General features: G+C 45.3%; 1 protein-coding gene across 1 annotated transcript; it reads right to left on the bottom strand.

The window, feature by feature from the left end:
- Window positions 1–10,093: 10,093 nt before the first annotated feature.
- Window positions 10,094–17,702, bottom strand: LOC116780017 (ATP synthase subunit alpha, mitochondrial-like). The gene is made up of 11 exons (XM_032674522.1): window positions 17,684–17,702; window positions 16,430–16,599; window positions 14,701–14,874; window positions 14,452–14,618; window positions 14,158–14,306; window positions 13,075–13,226; window positions 12,719–12,943; window positions 12,505–12,612; window positions 10,900–11,044; window positions 10,546–10,696; window positions 10,094–10,178 (listed from the first exon to the last, which is right to left on the bottom strand). Exons 1-11 carry the CDS (start codon window positions 17,700–17,702, stop codon window positions 10,097–10,099), a joined length of 1,542 nt encoding a protein of 513 aa, XP_032530413.1. The 3' UTR covers window positions 10,094–10,096.
- Window positions 17,703–19,465: the final 1,763 nt, after the last annotated feature.

The raw sequence follows: 19,465 nt of genomic DNA, 5'->3' as shown, positions 1-19,465 counted from the left end.
CCAAGAAAAATGAATAAAGTGAAAGAGACCACATGTAGTGAAAGAACAGCAGGTTGCAAAAGCATATGAAAACAAAACCCCACATTTGTTCAACTCGTGGTAATCACTACAGGAAGGGTAAGGGGAAACAAACATGATCTTTGGCGTATTTTTGGTTTTACACAGCTCTTTTGCAGGCAGCTGCAGGTAGCATGGGCTGTGGGAGGGAGTGACACACAAGAGGGGGCATTCAGGGCAATGCATGTGCAGCTTTGGGCATCTCCAGTCTTCGGTCCCTGGGTGAACAGGAGCTGCAGTAGGGTGCAAAAGAGCAAACCTCTTTATTTAAGGAAATTTATCATCTTGTGCTGAGACCCAAGAGCATAAGCAAACCTGAATGCAGAGAGCAAAGTTGCCCCATGCTTTACCAATGCAGCACATCATAAGCATCATGCCATCAACTTTGGCAGGGACCAGGTTCCAGTGCAGGGGCAGACACACACGCCCACTGAAAAGAACAGAACTGCTGGGTTTTAAAGCTAAATCATGAATCTGCAAAATCGGGTATGATGAACTGCCCAGAGACTTTGATCTTTTGAGCAGCAAAGGTATTTATTAGCAGCGCTGGGAGCAAGTCAGTTATTGCTGGAAAAACTTGCTCAAAGGCTTCACACAAAATCAGCAGTTTTATACAATTTTCAGATGTGATTAAATGCATATTCAAGTGATTACAACATCTATCTATGCATATTAATAATAGGCGGAGTATAGGTGGAGTTCAGGTGGGGCTTGGGGCAGTGTTTCTCATGGTCCTCAATCTTTGGGGTACTTCCGTCCTTCCTCCATGGGTCTGGGGGCTTAAACTCATCTTCCTCAGCCTGACCCTTCTTCTCTTCCATTGTTCTTGACTTGCTCACTGAAGCTTGGAAAAAGCCCTGGTTCCCGGTCTATTTCTTCTATTCAAATGCCTACCTTATCCTACTGCATCTCTAATTTATTACCTCTAGGCCTATTACATGTTCTTTTACTATTCTCTTAAGCTTTGGTCCAGCAAGTAGAACAGAACGAGCACAGATAGTTTTGGATGTTGGTAGCTTGTTAGTAGGCCCAAATTTCTTAGTTAACTCTTTTGGGCCTGGCCTCCTGTTTCAATCAGTCCCCAGATAAAGCTTGAGGCACAGGTCCATCACCCCAGCAGAGCAAGGGAGGACTGCAGTTTACCTACACAAAGAAATTCAGCAGTCGCCATTCACGACCAGTTGCATTTCAAAGCTGGAAGATGCAATACCAAAACTATTTCAGATTTTGGGAGGGTTTGGTTATTTTTTAGATTTTGTCCCATCAGTTGGAGCATCCCTCCTCTGGAGCCCTCCCAAAGTTTCCCCTTTCTCATTGGACTGTCCTGACCACTGCAAAATTTGCCCCCACCATAGTAACGTAGATTTTCATCAGTATTTAGGGATTCTGCAGGCAGGGTGATATGAAGAGTTAATTTTAGGAAAAAAGACCTGACTACTTTGTTGGACCAGCAGATCTGAAGCTGAGCCAGCAGAGATGTTTCTGCATCACCACTAAAGAGCGGGGTACACATGGAAGCATCTGCCACCTGCCCAGGTTCATGATGACTATCTTGACCTTGTCTTGTTTGACAGGTGAAGAAACTACCCAAGATGAAAGTTGTGCCTCACCATGCTCTTTTTAGCAATAGGACAAGAGGTAATGGGTTTTAACTAAAAGAGCTCCCCTTCACCTTGGGGTTGCTCTTGCCCCAGTATTTTCTCCCACCAAGCCCTCTCCTTCAAAAAGCACCACATCGCAGCAGAAGAGGAACAAGCCCAGCAGAGATAGCTGAAGTCAGCCCTGTGATGAGGACCTATTCTTCAATCCAATGCACCACTGAAGCACAACAAACCATGTCTACTCAGCTCTCCTGGCATCACAGTTATTCCCCCCAGTCTAGGGGATGCTACCACCATCCTCACATTCCTCCCCTCATGTACATTTGCAAAGCAAAGGGAGCTCTGTGGAAAATTTCTTGGTAACAAATAGCTGAGAAGCAGCTACCAGATGCAAAGCTGGCTTTATTTTCCAAGTCAGGTTTGATACCAATGTGAGATTTACATATTTGACAGCACTATGACAGATAACACACTAATGATGCTGAGTGAGCCTGGTGCTCTGCACTTTACCCCACTCACTCCATAACATGCAGGAGCCCCAAACCTGAAGCCTGCTCCTCCCAGGGCCCACACACCTTTCCCCCATCCTGCAAGATGGGAGTTACTTCCCAGGCATCAACTGGGAAAACCCAAGTGCCATTCACAGATGGGGACTTTCAGCCCCAAAAGACAAAATTTTGTAATTTATTTCCTAGTTGTCACAGAATCATGGAATCATAGAATCAGCTGGGTTGGAAAGGACCTCCGAGATCATCAAGTCCAACCCATGGTTTGAGATAGCCCCAAAATTCTAATTCCCTAGTCTAAGCCCCCTTCCACATCTCAACCTAATGTGAGATGGGTTTTCCAGACAAAAACACACCAGACTCAAAGTGGGGGAAAGGGAATATATTACAATGACTGTACAAATAAATATTATAACACATTATACACATGATCACAACTATCTCTACCATGACATATAGTATTTACAATGGATCAGATCTCTTCTCCCCTCCAAATAAAAGTCCAGGAAGGGAAGAAGGACAGATCCCTTCCACATTTAGGGCAGCAGCTCCTCTTCTGTCTTCCATGCAGCAGTTGCAACTGGGTTGTTGTAGTTGGATCTCTTTTCAATACACACAAGAGGGGTCTCCAAGCCCCTCGGCTCTCCTTCGGTCCAAGCGAAGGCCTCACCTGTGGACTGCCAGCAGGGACAAGACTCGCTTCACCACAGGTATATCACGAAATGCAGGGGCATCTTCGTGAAAGTCCCTTCCTCAGGGGATTCAAATTCCCCTTTGCAGAGTTCCGTGCTCTGTTTCAAGGCAGCGGGGGGGCGAAGCCCTCCTCCACATTCCTCTCCATCCCGGTCCAGCTTCCCAGGACGCTCTGAGCTTCTCAGTTCCTCTCTCTCTCTCTCTGGTGCTGCATGTCCAAAACTGCTCTCCAAAATAGGAGTCCATGTCCCTCCTTTCCAAGAGGGGTCTCAAAGGAGTTTGGGGGTCTGGGTCAGTTCTTACCCCCAGAACTCTGTAGAACTCAGCTGCTGACTCTTTTTTTCCTTGGCTCTCCTTCCAGGAGTTCTTTCTCTGGTGCTGCATGTCTTTGTTGTTTCTCCGGTTCAGTTCTTATCTGTCCTGGCTGTCTGCCACCGTTTCTCTGGTCAGTGCCAGTTGCTGCTTCTCCGGTCGCTGTCCATGATGCAGAAACATCTCCCGGTTTAACTACAGACACTTAGCCCAGTCAAAGACTGTTCCAAGTCTCTGCAGTCCCCCTCGCTGGGGCTGGGGGCCAAAGCCCCCCTGTGGGGCTCTGAGCCCCTTCCTCGTGGCTCACAACATAGCTGCCACTTCGACAGCAACCAAACTACAACTCTTCTCTTCCGTTTGCTTGTGGTATGTTTACATTTTGCAGGAGCGCCCACTGGACAAAACTTCAAAACTTCCAGGGGTTACCACCCCTCTGGGGTTTTACCATTTTTCTTAGCCTCTGGGGGAAAACAAGATTCAAACCACTACAATCCACTACCACCGTGGTTACTAGACCATGGCACTAAGTGCCACATCCAGTCTCATCTTAAAAACCTCCAAGGACGGAGAATCCACCACTTCCCTGGGCAGCCCATTCCAATGTCCAATCTCTGTAAAGAATTTCTTCCTAATATCCAACCTAAACCTCCCCTGGCAGAGCTTAAGACCATGACCTCTGAGTTGCCTGGGAGAAGAGACCAACCCTCACCTGGCTACAACCTCCTTTCAGGTAGTTGTAGAGAGTGATGAGGTCTTCCCTGAGCCTCCTCTTCTCCAGGTTGAACAACCCCAGCTCCCTCAGCCTCTCCTCATAAGACTTGTGCTCGAGTCCCTTCACCAGCATTGTTGCTCTTCTCTGGACCTGTTCCAGCACCTCAATATCCTTCCTGAACTGAGGAGCCCATAACTGGACACAGCACTCGAGGTGCAGCCTCACCAGTGCTGAGTACAGGGGAAGAATCACTTCCCTGGTCCTGCTGGCCACACTGTTCCTGATACAGGCCAGGATGCCATTGGCCTTCTTGGCCACCTGAGCACACTGCTGGCTCATGTTCAGCTTCCTGTCAATCCACACTCCCAGGTCCCTTTCTGCCTGGTTGCTCTCCAGCCACTCTGTTCCCAGCCTGTAGCACTGCAGGGGGTTGTCGTTTATTCAGTACCTGAAATGAAGGCCCGCACACCAAGAGGAACTGAGTAGCCACAGCAATGATGCTCTTCAGCAGATATGTGGCTTTTCAGCACTTCTCCATTTCCAAAAGCCCAATTCAGATTCAAAAGAATAAACTGCCCTGAACAGTGGTTTATTCTCTGCAGCTCAGCAGATGGCAGCAGCACACCAAGGGACTTGCTCCTAGTCTGGAATTAGTTTAATATCAAAGAACCCTTTTTGGTCATGGTGTCTCCAAGGAGTTCACCATCAGTCAATTAATATTATCAAACTCTTAGCTTGGCACTGACTTTCTCCAGCACAGCAACAGCCACTTGCCAGGATGTATTTTAGCTGCACAGGGCAGGTTGCAAAGTCACAGCTTGCAGGACATGTGTGGATGGGCAGTGCCTGCTGGGGCATCGTAGAATCATGAAATGGTTTGGGTTGGAAGGGACCTTTAAAGACCATCTAGTCTAACCCCCCTGTCACGAGCAGGGATATCTTCAACTAGATCAGGTTGCTCAGAGCCCCATCCAACTTGGTCTTGAATGTTTCTAGGGATGGAACATCCACCACCACTCTGGGCAACCTGTGCCAGCATTTCACTGCCCCAGGATGCTCAGCCTTCAGCAATGGCACCCCAGGACCACAAATGTAGGCAGTTTTGGAACCAACTCTGACCAGGGAGGGGTGACCCCTGCCTCTGGTTGGCTCTGACCCTGCTGCCCCCATCTCTCTGTGCACCCCCTCACCCAGAAGTGGTCCCTGAACCATGCCCCCTGCATCCTGCCGCTGCACTCTGCTGCCAGCCTGCCTGGTAGGTCCCACTCTGCAGCACGGTGTCCCCACCCACACATGGTTACATCTACCCCACTTGCCACATGGGTCTTCACTGTGTGCTCCTGGGTCTCCATAGGTTGGGGGAGCAGGGCACACTGCTGTAGATAGGTGAGATCGGGGGAGCACAAGGTATGGCATCAGCACACCATGGGAGAAACCCACTACTGATGGCCAAACCCAATTGATTCACATGGTTTCACGAAGGAAAGAGGAAGCAGAGGGTTAGCAACACAGCCAGTGTCTACACAGCCATGCCCATGCAACCTGCAGTGCCTTCCCCAGCTGGCTTGGACAGGGGTTGCCAGAGTATCTTGGGAAGGTTTCACAGAATCACAGAATTATTTAGGTTGGAAAAGACCTCTAAGATCATTGAGTCCAACCATTAACCCAGCACTGCCAAGTCCACCACTAAACCACATCTCTAAGCACCACATCTATACATCCTTTAAAGCCCTCCAGGGATGGTGACTCTACCACTTCCCTGGGCAGACTGTTCCAATGCCTGACCACTTTTTCAGTGAAGAATATCCAATATAAACCTTCCCTAGTGCAACTGGAGGCCATTTCCTCTCATCCTATCACTTATTACTTGTGAGAAGAGACCGACTCCCATCTGGTTACAACCTCCTTTCAGGTAGTTGTAGAGCGCAAAAAGGCCCCTCTAAGCCTCCTTTTCTCCAGGTTAAACACCCCCAGCTCCCTCTGCCACTTCTCATAAGACACAACCCCCCTTCATGACACACATCCTGTTCTTACTCATAGCTTATCATGGGCCACCGCCCAAGAGGAGATGTCAGGTAAGCAATCTCTGAGCAGTGCTTAAAGATGAAAGCAGCTGAGATAAGACACTGTGCTGGAAAGCCTGAATCACACCTGCTGCCCTGACCTGCTGTCTCTGCTTTTAACACAAGGACAGTGTATCAGGGTGAATTTATGCTGATACTTTTGGTCTGTGTTTGGCCCAGACAACCGTAAAAGTTTTGTTCTTTCCCTGCCAAGTTTTGAGAAAACAAGTACTGATAAACGGGAACCTCATCCTTGGAGAGAGAGCTTCTTATATAAACTGTTTTAATTAGTGTTCTGTATCGATGAGGAGGTATAGAGACATAGCAACACAATCAATATGATCAAAGCAATGTCCAATTTATTATTTAAATCAGTTAACTTTTATACAGTTTAGTTTGTTCAGGGTACATGCTCACAACAAGGTGATTGGATAACTCAGTCTGTGCACGCGTCTCATGCTCTCAGTTTATTGGATCTGAGGTTCTGTCCATGCGACCTGAAATCATTCTTGGCATAAAAAGCTCTTTCTAATTAATCTGCTTTTAGGGGTTTTCCTAAATCTGCAGGTGTACTTTTATCTCTAGTTTCTCAAGGTTTTCTTACTATAAACATATTATGTTCTCAAACCTTATAATTAGACACACAGCTAACAAGTATAAACATCACATATTTTCACACAGCCTATAAGTATAAACAATATACGCTTGTCACTTCCATGGCAAGCAAGGCCTACAGAGTGCAGGAAAAATTGTTCAGAGAAATCTCTCTGTTCCGGCGACAGTTCTGTGATTGGCTAATCACCCTCCAAGGTCCCTTGAAGGAGAGACTGAAGAAGAGAGAATGAAGTAGCACCCCCAGACTCATTTGGAAAAGACCCTCCAAGTGCAGTACGCAGGCGCAGGGAAAGCCACGCGTGCGCAGAAGAGATGCACTTATATAAGCAAGGGGATGGGACGGAGGGCCTCTGGTCTGGTGGTGATGACCACTCCTGCCTAGGTTGAGGTCACTCAGTTAATTATATAAAAGCAAATGGCGCTTTCTTGGAAGGGAGTTAGCTTCACCTCAAGGACAACGCTGCCTTTGGTGGGGACACCTGCCAGTTTGTGAACTTACTGACTCTCCAAGGATGCAGCTTCTGCTATTGGTAATTATAGTGCATGTTAGGTCAGTAAGATAACTTTATGGGCAACAGCTGGGTAACTGGGGAGGTCATGCTGGGGGCTTATTTCTCTCCTCCTTCCTCCCTTTTGGGTTTGTTCGTTTTGTTGGCCACCTCTTGGTAATAAATATCAGTTTTGTTGAGCTTGCAATGGTGTCATGGTTTCAAGATTTCAGTATGTTCGAACCCTTCCCTAATACAGACAGCTAAAACAGTAACATAAAAACAAGCATTTTCCACTTACAGAAACAAATCTGCTTAATTTTTACCTGAGGCTGATTTAGCCAGACTAACCCTGTGCCCATTTCCAAGAGGGCACAAACCCTCATTACAAATCCACACCATCATGGTGTTACCTAAAGAGATTGTAGAGAAAAAGACTCCAGGTCAATTTAGTGTATAAGATAAAAAGAGCAGGTCCTTTAATCAGGCCTCAGGCCCAGGGGAATACACACGACGCACACGTACCCAGACAGTGGTTCTATGATTTTATAATAAGGTCCATCCAATCCCAGATCTATGCACCCCCTGGTTCTGCCCAGTTCTGCTCCAGTATGCCTCCTCAGGAATTGGATTTGGGGTCTTTGGGACCCCTTCTTCCTCATCTTCATCTTCTTCACAGCACGTACAGTCCTTGGAGTTCCTCCAAAGTTCTGGGCTTGAAGGTTGCTGTGTCTGCATGATATCTTCTGGTCCAGGCCTAGGGTGCGATGTTCTTAAACAGGTGTTTTTCTACAATTCTACCTTGAAAGGAAAACTAAACACACTAACGGAATTTAGAGGGATTGATATGAAATGGGGTAATAGGGTTGGGTAAGTCTAAACTGCTATGTTAAGGGTAAGGGATATAATACAGTTACATTAAAATCTACATTTACTACACGACTACTTCTAAAATCTACAAAAGTTAAAAAATCCAAAAATCTCTGGGGCATCAATGGCCTAAAGGGGCTACAACAGTCAGAGAAAGATTTTCTACAGGGGCATGGAGTGACAAGACAAGGGTGAATGGCTTCATAATGACAAAGGACAGGTTTAGATTTGGTATTAGGAAGAAATTCTTGACTGTGAGGGTGGTGAGGCACTGGCACAGGTTACTCAGAGAAGTTGTAGATGCCCTATATCCCTCAAAGTCTTCAAGGTCAGGTTGGATAGAGGAACCTGGTCTAGTGGAAGGTGTCTTGGAACTTAAATGGGTCTTTAAGGCCCCTTTCAACCCAAACCATTCTGTGATTCCACTCAGTATTTCTTAGCTTTCTAACCCCACCCCCCACAGCCAAGGGAGCCCATGACACTGTTCAGGACCCGTGACCCATCCTCCAAAACCAGTCCCACTGACCTTCACTCTGACCAGACTGGATGCATTTACCACATGGTGCTTTAATGAGGAATTTATCACCTTCCTACATCACAGCAGCAAGGTAGAAATCAGAACTTAAGAATATTTAATCTCTTATGTTACTAGAAATACATCTCTTAGTCCAAAACTGCATAGACACACCTGAACTTCACACTTTTTAACTACAACAGCATGTAAGTAAACATGGCACAGCAACACCAAGTAGTAACTGAGGTTTAGTTACTGTGCAAGAACAAAGTCACAAGCTGTAAAAGCTCTCCTGGAAGGGACAAGTGATGTTGGGCAGTCAGAGCAAAAATGCTCCATGACCGTATTCCTTTATACCTGTGAAGCATCCCCCCAATCACCTCTTCTGGAGCTGTGCTTAGAAGAAACGAGAGGGTGAAAGACCAAAGGATCTACCCTGGAAGACTTCAACTATTACAGAATTATTTGAAAAAAATTGCCTCAAATTCCAATTTCCTGTCTTATTTTTAACAGTATGAAGGAACAGATGACCTCCCCAGGCCTCCCTACTCTAACATGCCAACTCTTCCCAGAAAGATGTCTGAGACTCCTGGACTAAAAGTGTTTATTTTTTTTTTTCTGTACTGCAAAGCTCACACTCTCAAAGCACTCAGGTCATTAACAGAGAAGCTTGTTAGCCTGGAACTGTGTAAGAATGCTTCCAACTGCTTGTAACACAGCAGGTTTGAAGAGGGTGGCAGGATGCTCCTGTGAAGGAAGTTAACTGGGGACAGAGTGAACAGCCTCAAGAACAGTCCTGATCACAGCTAACTGTGGTATAAAAACTCACCAAGGATTAAGGACTGAGCTCCAGTGTACCAGGTGAAGTTGAATACACCACACAAAGCAGAGTAACTTAGATCTATCTAGGATGTGGGAAAGTTCAAACACATGGCATGCAGAAGTTGGGAAATAAAAGCAATACTCTGGTATATAACCTCTCTCCCTCCAACTCACTAAACGCTTACTGACAGTTTACTGACAGAACTAGAGTAAACTACAGATGATGGTAGCCTTTAAATCCTCTAGCAGTTACTACTTTAGCAGCTAAATGTGCAGTTGTCCTGAGACACAAGGACCTCAGTTCCAAGAGAACCCATCTTCCAAAAGCCAGGCACCAGGATGGGTTAGACAGCAATTCTAAGAAATATTGTCACAGTATCAGGCTGTTAGAGATTCCTGTGAGGTCCAACTAGTTACCACCCATGACAAGAAAGTCTAAACCCCTTCCCCAGCTGCATGCCTTTCTCAGAGATCAGCTGCCTGGCAAAAAGTATGAACACTGGAAGAGCAACCCTCAGCTTTGTCATGATGGGAACTGCAGTCATAGCCACAGAACCCAACTACTACCCCTCCTTGTTCATGTAAGGGGAGTTTGATCCACCTGAGGAGTTAAGATGTCCCTGATTTTTCAGAGTTCCTTTAAGTAAGTGTGTGCCACTGGGAGTCCTCTGTGGTTTTAAAGGTGCAAGCAGCCAACCAGAAGGCAATCAGAATTATACGAGCCTTTTTACATGGGAACTTTTATTCTCATTGACATCTGTACATTCAAGTCACACATACTTTTAAATCTTTGATGGAGCTGGAGCACTGGAGCACAAGAGCCTGGTCTGAACAGTTTTAAGTTTATGCCTCAAAAGTAGCCAGGAAACTTGTGACTATTTCCTTCAACTTAGCTTCTGTCTGGTCAGAGATCTTCCCTTCAGTCCTGTTGAAAGAATTTAAACTTCTGATGCAGAAGTAGATATATGGTCAATCCCTAAGACAAAGAAAAAAGCTTCCCAAACAAACCTTCCCATTTCTAACAAAATTAGCAGATGAATTAAAGCATTTGTTTGATGCATGAAATTGTACCACTAACATAACACCCCTTCTCCATTTTAAGCATCAGCTGGACTTCCTAAGAACTAAAGTCATGAAGCTGAGCTCTAGACAGCAGGAAGGCTCATTTAACTTCCAGTTCTGGTACAGGTCTGATGTTCTGGGATACACTAAATTAACAGTTCAGTGACCATTATCTGCACTCCAGCCATCAAGTCAATCCCCTTGGAATGAAGCAAGATAAATCATCATACCTGATTGTGGAGAGGAGGGCCTGGTGCTGGCTCAGTACATGAGCTAGGAAAGCGCTCTCAAATTTAGTGATTTTGTTGGGCTCCAGCTTGTCCAAGTGACCTCTTACACCAGCATAGATGACTGCAACCTGTTCCTCAATAGCCATGGGAACTGCAGAAAAGAGAGTACTCATGCCATCAAGTAACTCTCACATCAGGACACATCAGTACTACACAGTCCTTTCTTTGAAAATCAACTGCACATATACAACATGATTCAAGTAAGTCTGCATTTACCATGTGCACAGAATGGACATAGTAAGTGCTGCCACAAAGACATATGAAATGCAGACTTGTTAAATTCAAGACACTCACCATACTGTCCTTGTTTGAGAAGCTCTGTCAGACGTACACCGCGATTCAGCAACTGTTGTGTGGCAGCATCCAGATCAGAGCCAAACTGGGCAAAGGCAGCTACTTCACGATACTGAGCCAATTCCAGCTTCATGGTACCTGCCACCTACAACACAAGATACAGATCAGACTGAGTTTGATCACCTTTTAAATGTCTAGGAGTTTGCAGGTTATCTTCAGGTGACAGTTGTCACAAGTCAACTTTGCCTTCCATACCAGACAAGTGAATCTCAGTATTCTAAGAGATGATTAAATGACTTGGACACAGGACTGGAGGGGATACTAAGCAAGTTTACAGATGACACAAAACTGGGAGGAACTGTTGACTCGCACAAAGGCAGGGAGGCCCTGCAGAGAGATCTTGACAAATGAGAGGACTGGGTAATCACCAACCATATGAAGTTCAACAAGGGGAAGTGCTGGATTCTGCACCTGGAATGGGGCAACCCTGGATGTACGTACAGACTGGGGAATGAGAGGCTGGAAAGCAGCACTGTGGTAAGGGACCTGGGGGTCCTGGTTGATGGCAAGTTGAATAAGAGTCAGCAGTGCCCTGGCAGCAAAGAGGGTCAACTGTGTCCTGGGGTGCATCAGGCAAAGCATCACCAGCCGGTTGAGGGAGGTGACCTGCTCTACTCTGCACTGGTGCAGCCTCACCTTGAATATTGTGTGCAGTTTTGGTCACCACAATATAAGAAAGATATTAAGCTATTAGAGAGCATCCAAAGGAGGGTAATAGAGATGGTCAGAGGCCTTAAGGGAAAGCTGTATGAGAAGTGGTTGAGGTCCCTTGGTCTGTTCAGCCTGGAGGAGACAGAGGACACCTCATTGCAGTCTACGACTTCCTCATGAAGGGAAGAGCAGGGGCAGGCACTGATCTCTTCTCCGTGGTTACCAGTGACAGAACCCAAGGGAATGGTCTGAAGTTGTGTCAGTGGAAGTTTAGGTTGGATATTAGAAAGAGGTTCTTCTTCCAGAGGGTGGTTGGGCACTGGAACAGGCTCCCCAGGGAAGCGGTCACAGCACCAAGCCTGCCTGAGTTGAAGAAGCGTTTGGATGATACTCTCAGGGACATGGTGTGACTCTTGGGGATGGTCCTGTGCAAGGTTGGGAGTTGGACTCGATGATTCTTTTGGGTGCCTTCCAACTCAGCATATTCTGTGATTATATGCATTTCTAAAAACCCCACCTCCCACCTTTTAATATAAGCATGCCCCCCCCCAACAGTGACCACTGATATTAAACCTCTTTAATTCCATATATGGAGTAAAAGTATGGGGTTAAGAGAGCATTCTCTCTTTCCAGTTAGATCAGTACCCAGTTCAGCATACTGAAACTTTATCCTACATCTTTATGCAGATACCATTTTCCTTTCTCCCCCACCTCTCTCAACATACAGTGGAAATATCAAAGAGATCCCCAGTTTGTTCTTTTACAGTTTCATAACACTAATGAGCCCAAAGTTTTATTATTCCCTCTATTCACAGCTCTTTAGAGTGAAATGGGTTGGAAGACCTATGCACTGCTCATCTCTAGCAAGAGGAGGAGCAGCAGTTTTATGCTTACCTGCTTCATAGCCCTGGTCTGAGCAGCAGAACCTACACGGGACACAGACAGACCAACATTGATGGCTGGACGGATACCTTTGTAGAACAACTCAGTTTCCAAGAAAATCTGTAGGAGAGAATTGTTTTATTATCTTGGTCAGAAGCCTGGAAGCCTCCTCAGAGACATGCCAATAAATTACACAGAAGTACACTGGGACGTGAAGAAGTCCTACCTGTCCATCAGTGATGGAGATGACATTGGTTGGAATGTAAGCGGACACATCACCAGCCTGAGTTTCAATGACAGGCAAGGCGGTCAGAGAGCCACCTCCAAAGGAATCATTCATTTTGGCTGCTCTCTCCAGCAGGCGAGAGTGCAGGTAGAACACATCACCTGGGTAGGCTTCACGACCAGGTGGACGACGCAGCAGCAGAGACATCTGACGATAGGCAACAGCCTGCATGGTATCAAGAAAGCTTTCAGACCTCAGTAGCCCATTTAACATTTTGAATTTCTAAACTTGAGGTGATCTTACAGTTACAAACACCAACGTTAAGACTATGAGGTCTATAAACAATGTTTCCTGACCTGCTTGGACAAGTCATCATAGATGATTAATGCATGTTTTCCATTGTCTCTGAAGTATTCCCCCATGGAGCAGCCCGAATAGGGAGCCAGATACTGAAGGGGTGCTGCATCGGATGCTGTGGCAGACACTACAATAGTATATTTCATGGCATCTGGAAAGAATTGGAGACACACCACTGAGTATATTACCTCATCATGCCTGTAATCAGCAAATACAACACACATGAGAAATACTAAGTTGCTGAAGCAAGCCCAGAGAGCATCATTACATTGTTACAGGAAAGCCCACTGTAACATGCCTGTTAGCTCAACTAACTCAAGAAGTTTCAAGAGCAAGTCCACGGCAGCCAGTGTCTAACACTCGCAGACTTCTTTCCCATTTAAAATGAAGTTTAAACTTTAACTAAGACACAATTTTGTTCTAGAACTAAGCCTCAAAGTCCATGGTTTTCTGGCTGCTGCAAGGCAATACTACCCTTTGTTTCACAGTCCCAAACAAATTATTGTCCCAAAACGTGGGGGTTTTTTTCCTGCTACGTATGACTCTGCTTGTACCAGTAGGCAAAGAGGTAAGGTGCCTGATCTCTTGCAAGCTCCCTTACATATGCAGCCTTGGTCAATGAGATCATTGTTTCTGAAAAGGTACTATCATTTAATCCCTTATGTTTGGGCAGTAAAGTCTCTCAAATTTGTAACTGCCATTCACACTGACTTACATGCATATGAAACACATCAAGTCCATAAATACTTGTAGGCCATAGCTTGTCACCAGGCCTGTGTGACTACCAAGAAGAAGCTCTCAACTCTGCTAAGAAAAAAAAGGCCCTGACTTTTCCAGAAGCAATTCAGCAGTTTTGGGACCTCAAAATAATCTTCTAATGCGATGTAGCAAAAATGAGGGGTTTCCCCTTCCCCCCAATAACTAGAAAGGTTCTTGTCCACAAAAGCAAGTAGTTCACTCGTTTAATAAAAAAATAATTCTGTCTATAGTTGCAAGTAGGAGAGGTCACAGCATTATTCAGCATTATAATGAGAACAGGATGTCACTAGTTGTCAGGTTCAACCATTTTCAAAAATCTGTACCTGCATCAGTGAGCCTCTTCACCAGCTGAGCAACAGTAGATCTCTTCTGGCCAATTGCAACATAGATACAGTACAGCTTCTTCTTCTCATCTGTTCCATCATTAAATCGTTTTTGGTTGATTATTGTATCAATTGCAATTGAAGTTTTCCTGGGTAACACAGAGGTTGATAAGTTAAGCTGCCTACAGTTCTCCCAACCTCTATACAGTTTTGTGTTCAGTTCTGTACATTGGTGCACACTGCACTCAAGTCTTTGTTTAAGGAAATATTTTTTGGCTTGGACATTTAACTTACCCGGTCTGCCTGTCACCAATTATCAGCTCACGCTGGCCACGACCAATTGGCACCAAGCTGTCTACAGCCTTAATACCAGTCTGCATAGGTTCGCGCACAGAGATTCTGGGAATGATCCCAGGGGCCTTTAAGCCAACTCTCCTACGTGTCTTAGGTGCAATAGAACCCTTAAAAAAAGAGGAAAGAAACTGTTGCAGTCTGTATCACATAGATACATAGCAGAGGTAGTAAACACCTAGTTACACTTACCTTCCCATCAATTGGATTGCCCAAGGCATCTACAACACGGCCCAGCAGCTCTTCCCCAACTGGAACATCCACAATGGCACCAGTCCTCTTCACAATATCCCCCTCCTTGATCAGTCTGTCATTACCAAACACGACAACACCAACATTGTCAGGCTCCAAATTCAATGACATACCCTAGGACAAAGATCACATTATCCTGAGAAAACACATACAGATGTCTACAAAAACTGTCAGTTTAATACCAATGTGATTGTTCTACAGTGTAGAATATGCAACATAATTACCTCAATCTTATTTGTAACAATAGTCAATGTTCTGCATTTATGAACAGTACATCTATTTTCTTCCATATTGGTTAGAAAACCTGCCTAAGCCTTCAACTTACCACATAATTGTACTGAAGCAATTTAGCATTGTCATTTACCTCTCTAAACAGATCAGAAAGGATAAGCAGGGTTCAAATACAACATTTATCTCTTGCCTAGGAACTGGATGAGGGAAAAGCACTAACTTGTTCTCTGCCCAAGGTGAGTTAGGTCATTAAAATATTGGAAAAGCTATTGCAGTACTCTCAGAACAGTCAGACAGCTTTTTAATTCTAGTCTACTCTTAGACCTCAGGTTAGCTAAGGCATATAGTGCTTTTGGAAAACTCCACATAAGAGTATGGCATAATAAACACTTGAAGAAAAGCACCAAGATCAGTGTTTACAAAGCCATAGTGTTGTCTACTCTCTTATATGGTTCCGAATCATGGGTCATCTACTGCCACCACCTGCGTCTCCTAGAACGCTTTCATCAATGCTGCCTCCGTACAATCCTCAACATCCGCTGGTCAGATTATGTGACCAATACATCTGTACTAGAGCAAGCAGCTGTCACTAGTATTGAGGCCATGTTACTGAGAACGCAGCTGCGATGGGCAGGGCACGTCTCCAGGATGAAGGACCACCGCCTCCCTAAGATCCTGCTCTATGGTGAACTTGCCACTGGCTGCCGCATGAGAGGAGCCCCAAAGAAAAGATACAAGGACTCCCTGAAACAACATCTCAGCCTTGGCCATATTGATCACCATAACTGGTCTACTCTGGCCTCCAATCGGGAGGCCTGGAGACACGCCATCTATAACGCAGCTGTCTCCTTCGAGAACACACGCAGGATCACTCTCGAGGAAAAAAGGTAACGCAGAAAGAACTGTGTCTTGCAGATTACACCATCTAAGGAGTCTTTCTGCTGTGCCTTTTGCAATCGGATATGTCTGTCACGTATTGGCCTCATAAGCCACCAGCGTGCCTGTAGCAAATGTGGATAGTGCCTTCCCAAATCTTCGTTCGCGAAGCCTAGTCATAATGATGATGACTCTTAGACCTACAAGAATTCAGCAAACTGCACATTATTGAAGCAGAGAGGCTATTACTCAACAGTAAACAAAAAAGCCAGTCTGAAAACAAAGAAAAAAATCCAGTGCCAGATTAGTTCTTCTATTTCCTAGACAAAGACACATAGAACTCAAATGTTAGCCAAGAACCAGATACTGAAAGCAAAGTGTTATGAATTCAAAGAATATTTGCTTTTTGCAGTATCATTTCAACTAGTTACTACTTATTAAAATTGCAATGAAGTTTGCAAGAGGTCCATATGGGTACCTCCAAGCATAGTCTCATTCTCCTTTAAAAGCCTTTTTTAAAATATATTTCTAAGCTAAAAAAAGTGCTTTAGTGAAAGTTTACCTTCAGTCCAGAAGAGAATTCAACCATTTCTTCTGCTTGGACATTTCTTAGGCCATACACACGGGCAATACCATCACCAATTGACAGCACACGGCCAGTCTCCTCAAGTTCAGCAGAGGTGTCAGCTCCCAAAATATGTTCCTCAAGAATAGAGGATACCTCAACAGAACCTGGAAAGAGATGTTTCACACCAGATTTAGCACATTAAGGCAAGATATAAATTCAGTAAGCTTGTCTTGAATTCACAGGTCAAAGTGCCCTTTTTCTGGTATGCCACAAGGTCTAGCAAGAAACGTGCTAGATGTATAAGATAAATAACAGCTTCTGTATTCTCAGCTAATAAAAGCAGCTTCAACACAACAAGAGAGCTTCAATTAAAAAATTGATGGCTGTTTAGTTACTAGTTTCCTTTGTTATGTCCTACACTATTAGCAATCTCTCCCCCTAGAAAGCAATTAGATTAAATAATTAGTCTTAATCTCAGAACAGACATGCTCTCTCCACTTGCAGAGCAGTTACTTAGACTGGAGGCATCAAAACACCCTGTCAACTGATTTGTAATCCAAGATCCAAATACATTTAAAGGAACTTGATACATTTAGGAAGCAAGTTGTTCAATATAAGCTGTAAAAATATATTCTCCATATTCCTCAAATTTATTTGTCAGGGTACCTCCAACAATCCTTTATTTTCTCAGCTAGGAAATAGTAAATAAAATTGTGAAACTTCTATTTCCTAATAATACCTTTAATAACCCTAAACCACTTCAAAAATTGTACGTGAACCACTATCAAAAACACAGTTATGCAGTACTGCTGTTTTCTCTAAACACCAAAATGCTGGCAGCAAAGAAGTTATGTTCAAGGATACAAGGTCAAACCCTGGCAGGCCTGGAAAAGCCTTCATACTGTTACAAACAAGACAGGAAACTAGAATTAGAGGCATTTTTTTTAAAATAATTCTGCAAGAGTTCTAAATATCAGAATAAGATAATTCTGAATCGAATCCTCATGAAGCAGGTAAGCTGTGCAAGCTGACACATGACCACTCCTTGGTTTGGGCATTATTTGAATAGTTATTAAAGTGAAGTCTGCTGGATGTGACCATGTAACAGTTCACTGTTAAATACTGTAAGTACATAAATGTCCTCAAGTGTTCTGTCAACTAACACACACACCATATTCAAATTCCCTTTTGTCTGATAGAGCAAGTTCTTAAACCACACTGTTATATGAAGACCTTTCTCAGACTCACCCGTTTTCTGAAAGCACATTTTGGAGGCATGGAGGTTTCTTGTAGAAACAAGTGCTGCACCTAGGGTGTTTCTGGAAATCTAAAATAAGAAGTAATTATTTCAGAAACAGTGAAATTTCCTCACTCAATCATTAAAAAAAAAACATTAAGAGACAACACGGTGACATTTTTTATTATCAGCTTATACATTTAATGTGTCTCAGTTTTGAGTTTAGCTCCACAGCACTCCATTCACAAGTTGTAATTATAGAACCAAGTCCAGCACTACTAAGCAAAGACAGATGGTAAAAGATTGCTCTGAATTACTCGCTGCATTTTTCTGCATTGCACTGATGTCACCATCACAGCAGTGCAGCTGATCCCAAAGCAACACCTCCTCTCGTTTGCCACCTTTGGGTTGAACATCAAATGCTTGGGGCAGAAAGAAATCACTGCACCCCTCATGGTTCTCCACAAGGGAGAAATAAGATTGTGTCTTCTAAGGGTTGGCCTTCCTAAAAAAAAAAAAAAATCTGGTAGGGCTAGAACATATACAATAGCAGAAACAACAACAACGACCAAAAAAAAATATCTGTGATAATGAACGTAATAAAAGGTTGTAACCCTACGTCCTAAGTAAAGCTACCAGTGCAATTCCATGCACCGTTAATGCTCTTTTCTCTGAACGCCTGGGCAGGCCTCTCCTCCGTTCACCTTCACAAGGGACACCAGTGGGAATGGGTCGGGACAGATCTTCACACCCTCGCTCTCCCTACAAACACGGGGGAAAAAAACCCCACTACCTAGAAAAGCTTCACAGCTCAAATCCCTCACCTTGACTGGGATCTGGCAGCTTTCAGACATTAACCTGAACCCCCAGCGTCAAGCAGCATTACCGGGGAAGGACAGACCGTCCCCTAGACCTCCTCCCACCCATCTCCCAAGTGAGGGCACCCCCGCTCCCTCAGCAGTAGGTCTGACCCCGCTGACACCCAGCGCTGAGGTGAGCGCCCCCCCCCAAATTCCTGAGAGCGGGATGCCGCAGCCCATCAATGTCACCGCGGCCCCAAAGATGGCGGGGGCGGCCTCCTCCCACTACCACCTCCGCTCACTCCAGGGAGGAAAGAGCGCGCTCACCAGGCCGGCCTGCCGCGGCAGAGAGCGGGCGAGGGCGGCAGCCACGCGGGCGGAGAGCATGGCGATGGCGGCTCCTTCGGGTAAGGCTGAAGCAGACAGGAAGCAGCTACCGACCCTGCGCTTTCTCCACGAAATGGCGGAAGCTCGCTCCGCCTATTTTTACGACGAGGCCGCGCCTAGGAGGCGGGGCGGGGCGGGGCGGTCTGGGGTGATACGCGGTCTGGGGTGTTTCCCCCGCCGATTCCCTCAGGCGTCGTGGTATCTTCCCTCTTCTGCACCTCTGAGCGATGGGGGAATAGATACATATTTATATATATATGTAAAAATAAAAAGAAGCTAAACGGTGTTTTTAGAAAAATACCCTGTTGTGGTATGTACCCTTGAAGTGGCCCTCGGTGGGCGGAAAAGGGGGAGAGTGGCGGTGGGGTGGGGCTGGGGATAGGAAGACATGAGAAGGGCAGGGGCCGGTGTGAGGCGGCAGAGGTGAGGGTTATGGGACAGGAGAATGTGTACAGGGCAGGAATGTGAGGGGCTGTGAGGCAGAGGGTGGTGGTGTGGGGCAGAGGGTAGTTGAGGAGCGACCCCCTGCTTTCTGGGAGCTGTGAGTGCTTGCACTTCTGGCCACCCTGTCTCGATGTAGCAACTAAATGGCAGAAGAAAAGAGTG

The sequence above is a fragment of the Chiroxiphia lanceolata genome, chromosome W, assembly GCF_009829145.1.
Source record: "Chiroxiphia lanceolata isolate bChiLan1 chromosome W, bChiLan1.pri, whole genome shotgun sequence".
In the NCBI taxonomy this organism is placed as follows: Eukaryota; Metazoa; Chordata; class Aves; order Passeriformes; family Pipridae; genus Chiroxiphia; species Chiroxiphia lanceolata.
Note: the sequence above shows the minus strand (reverse complement) of the source record. Positions and strands in the feature narration are given on the sequence as shown.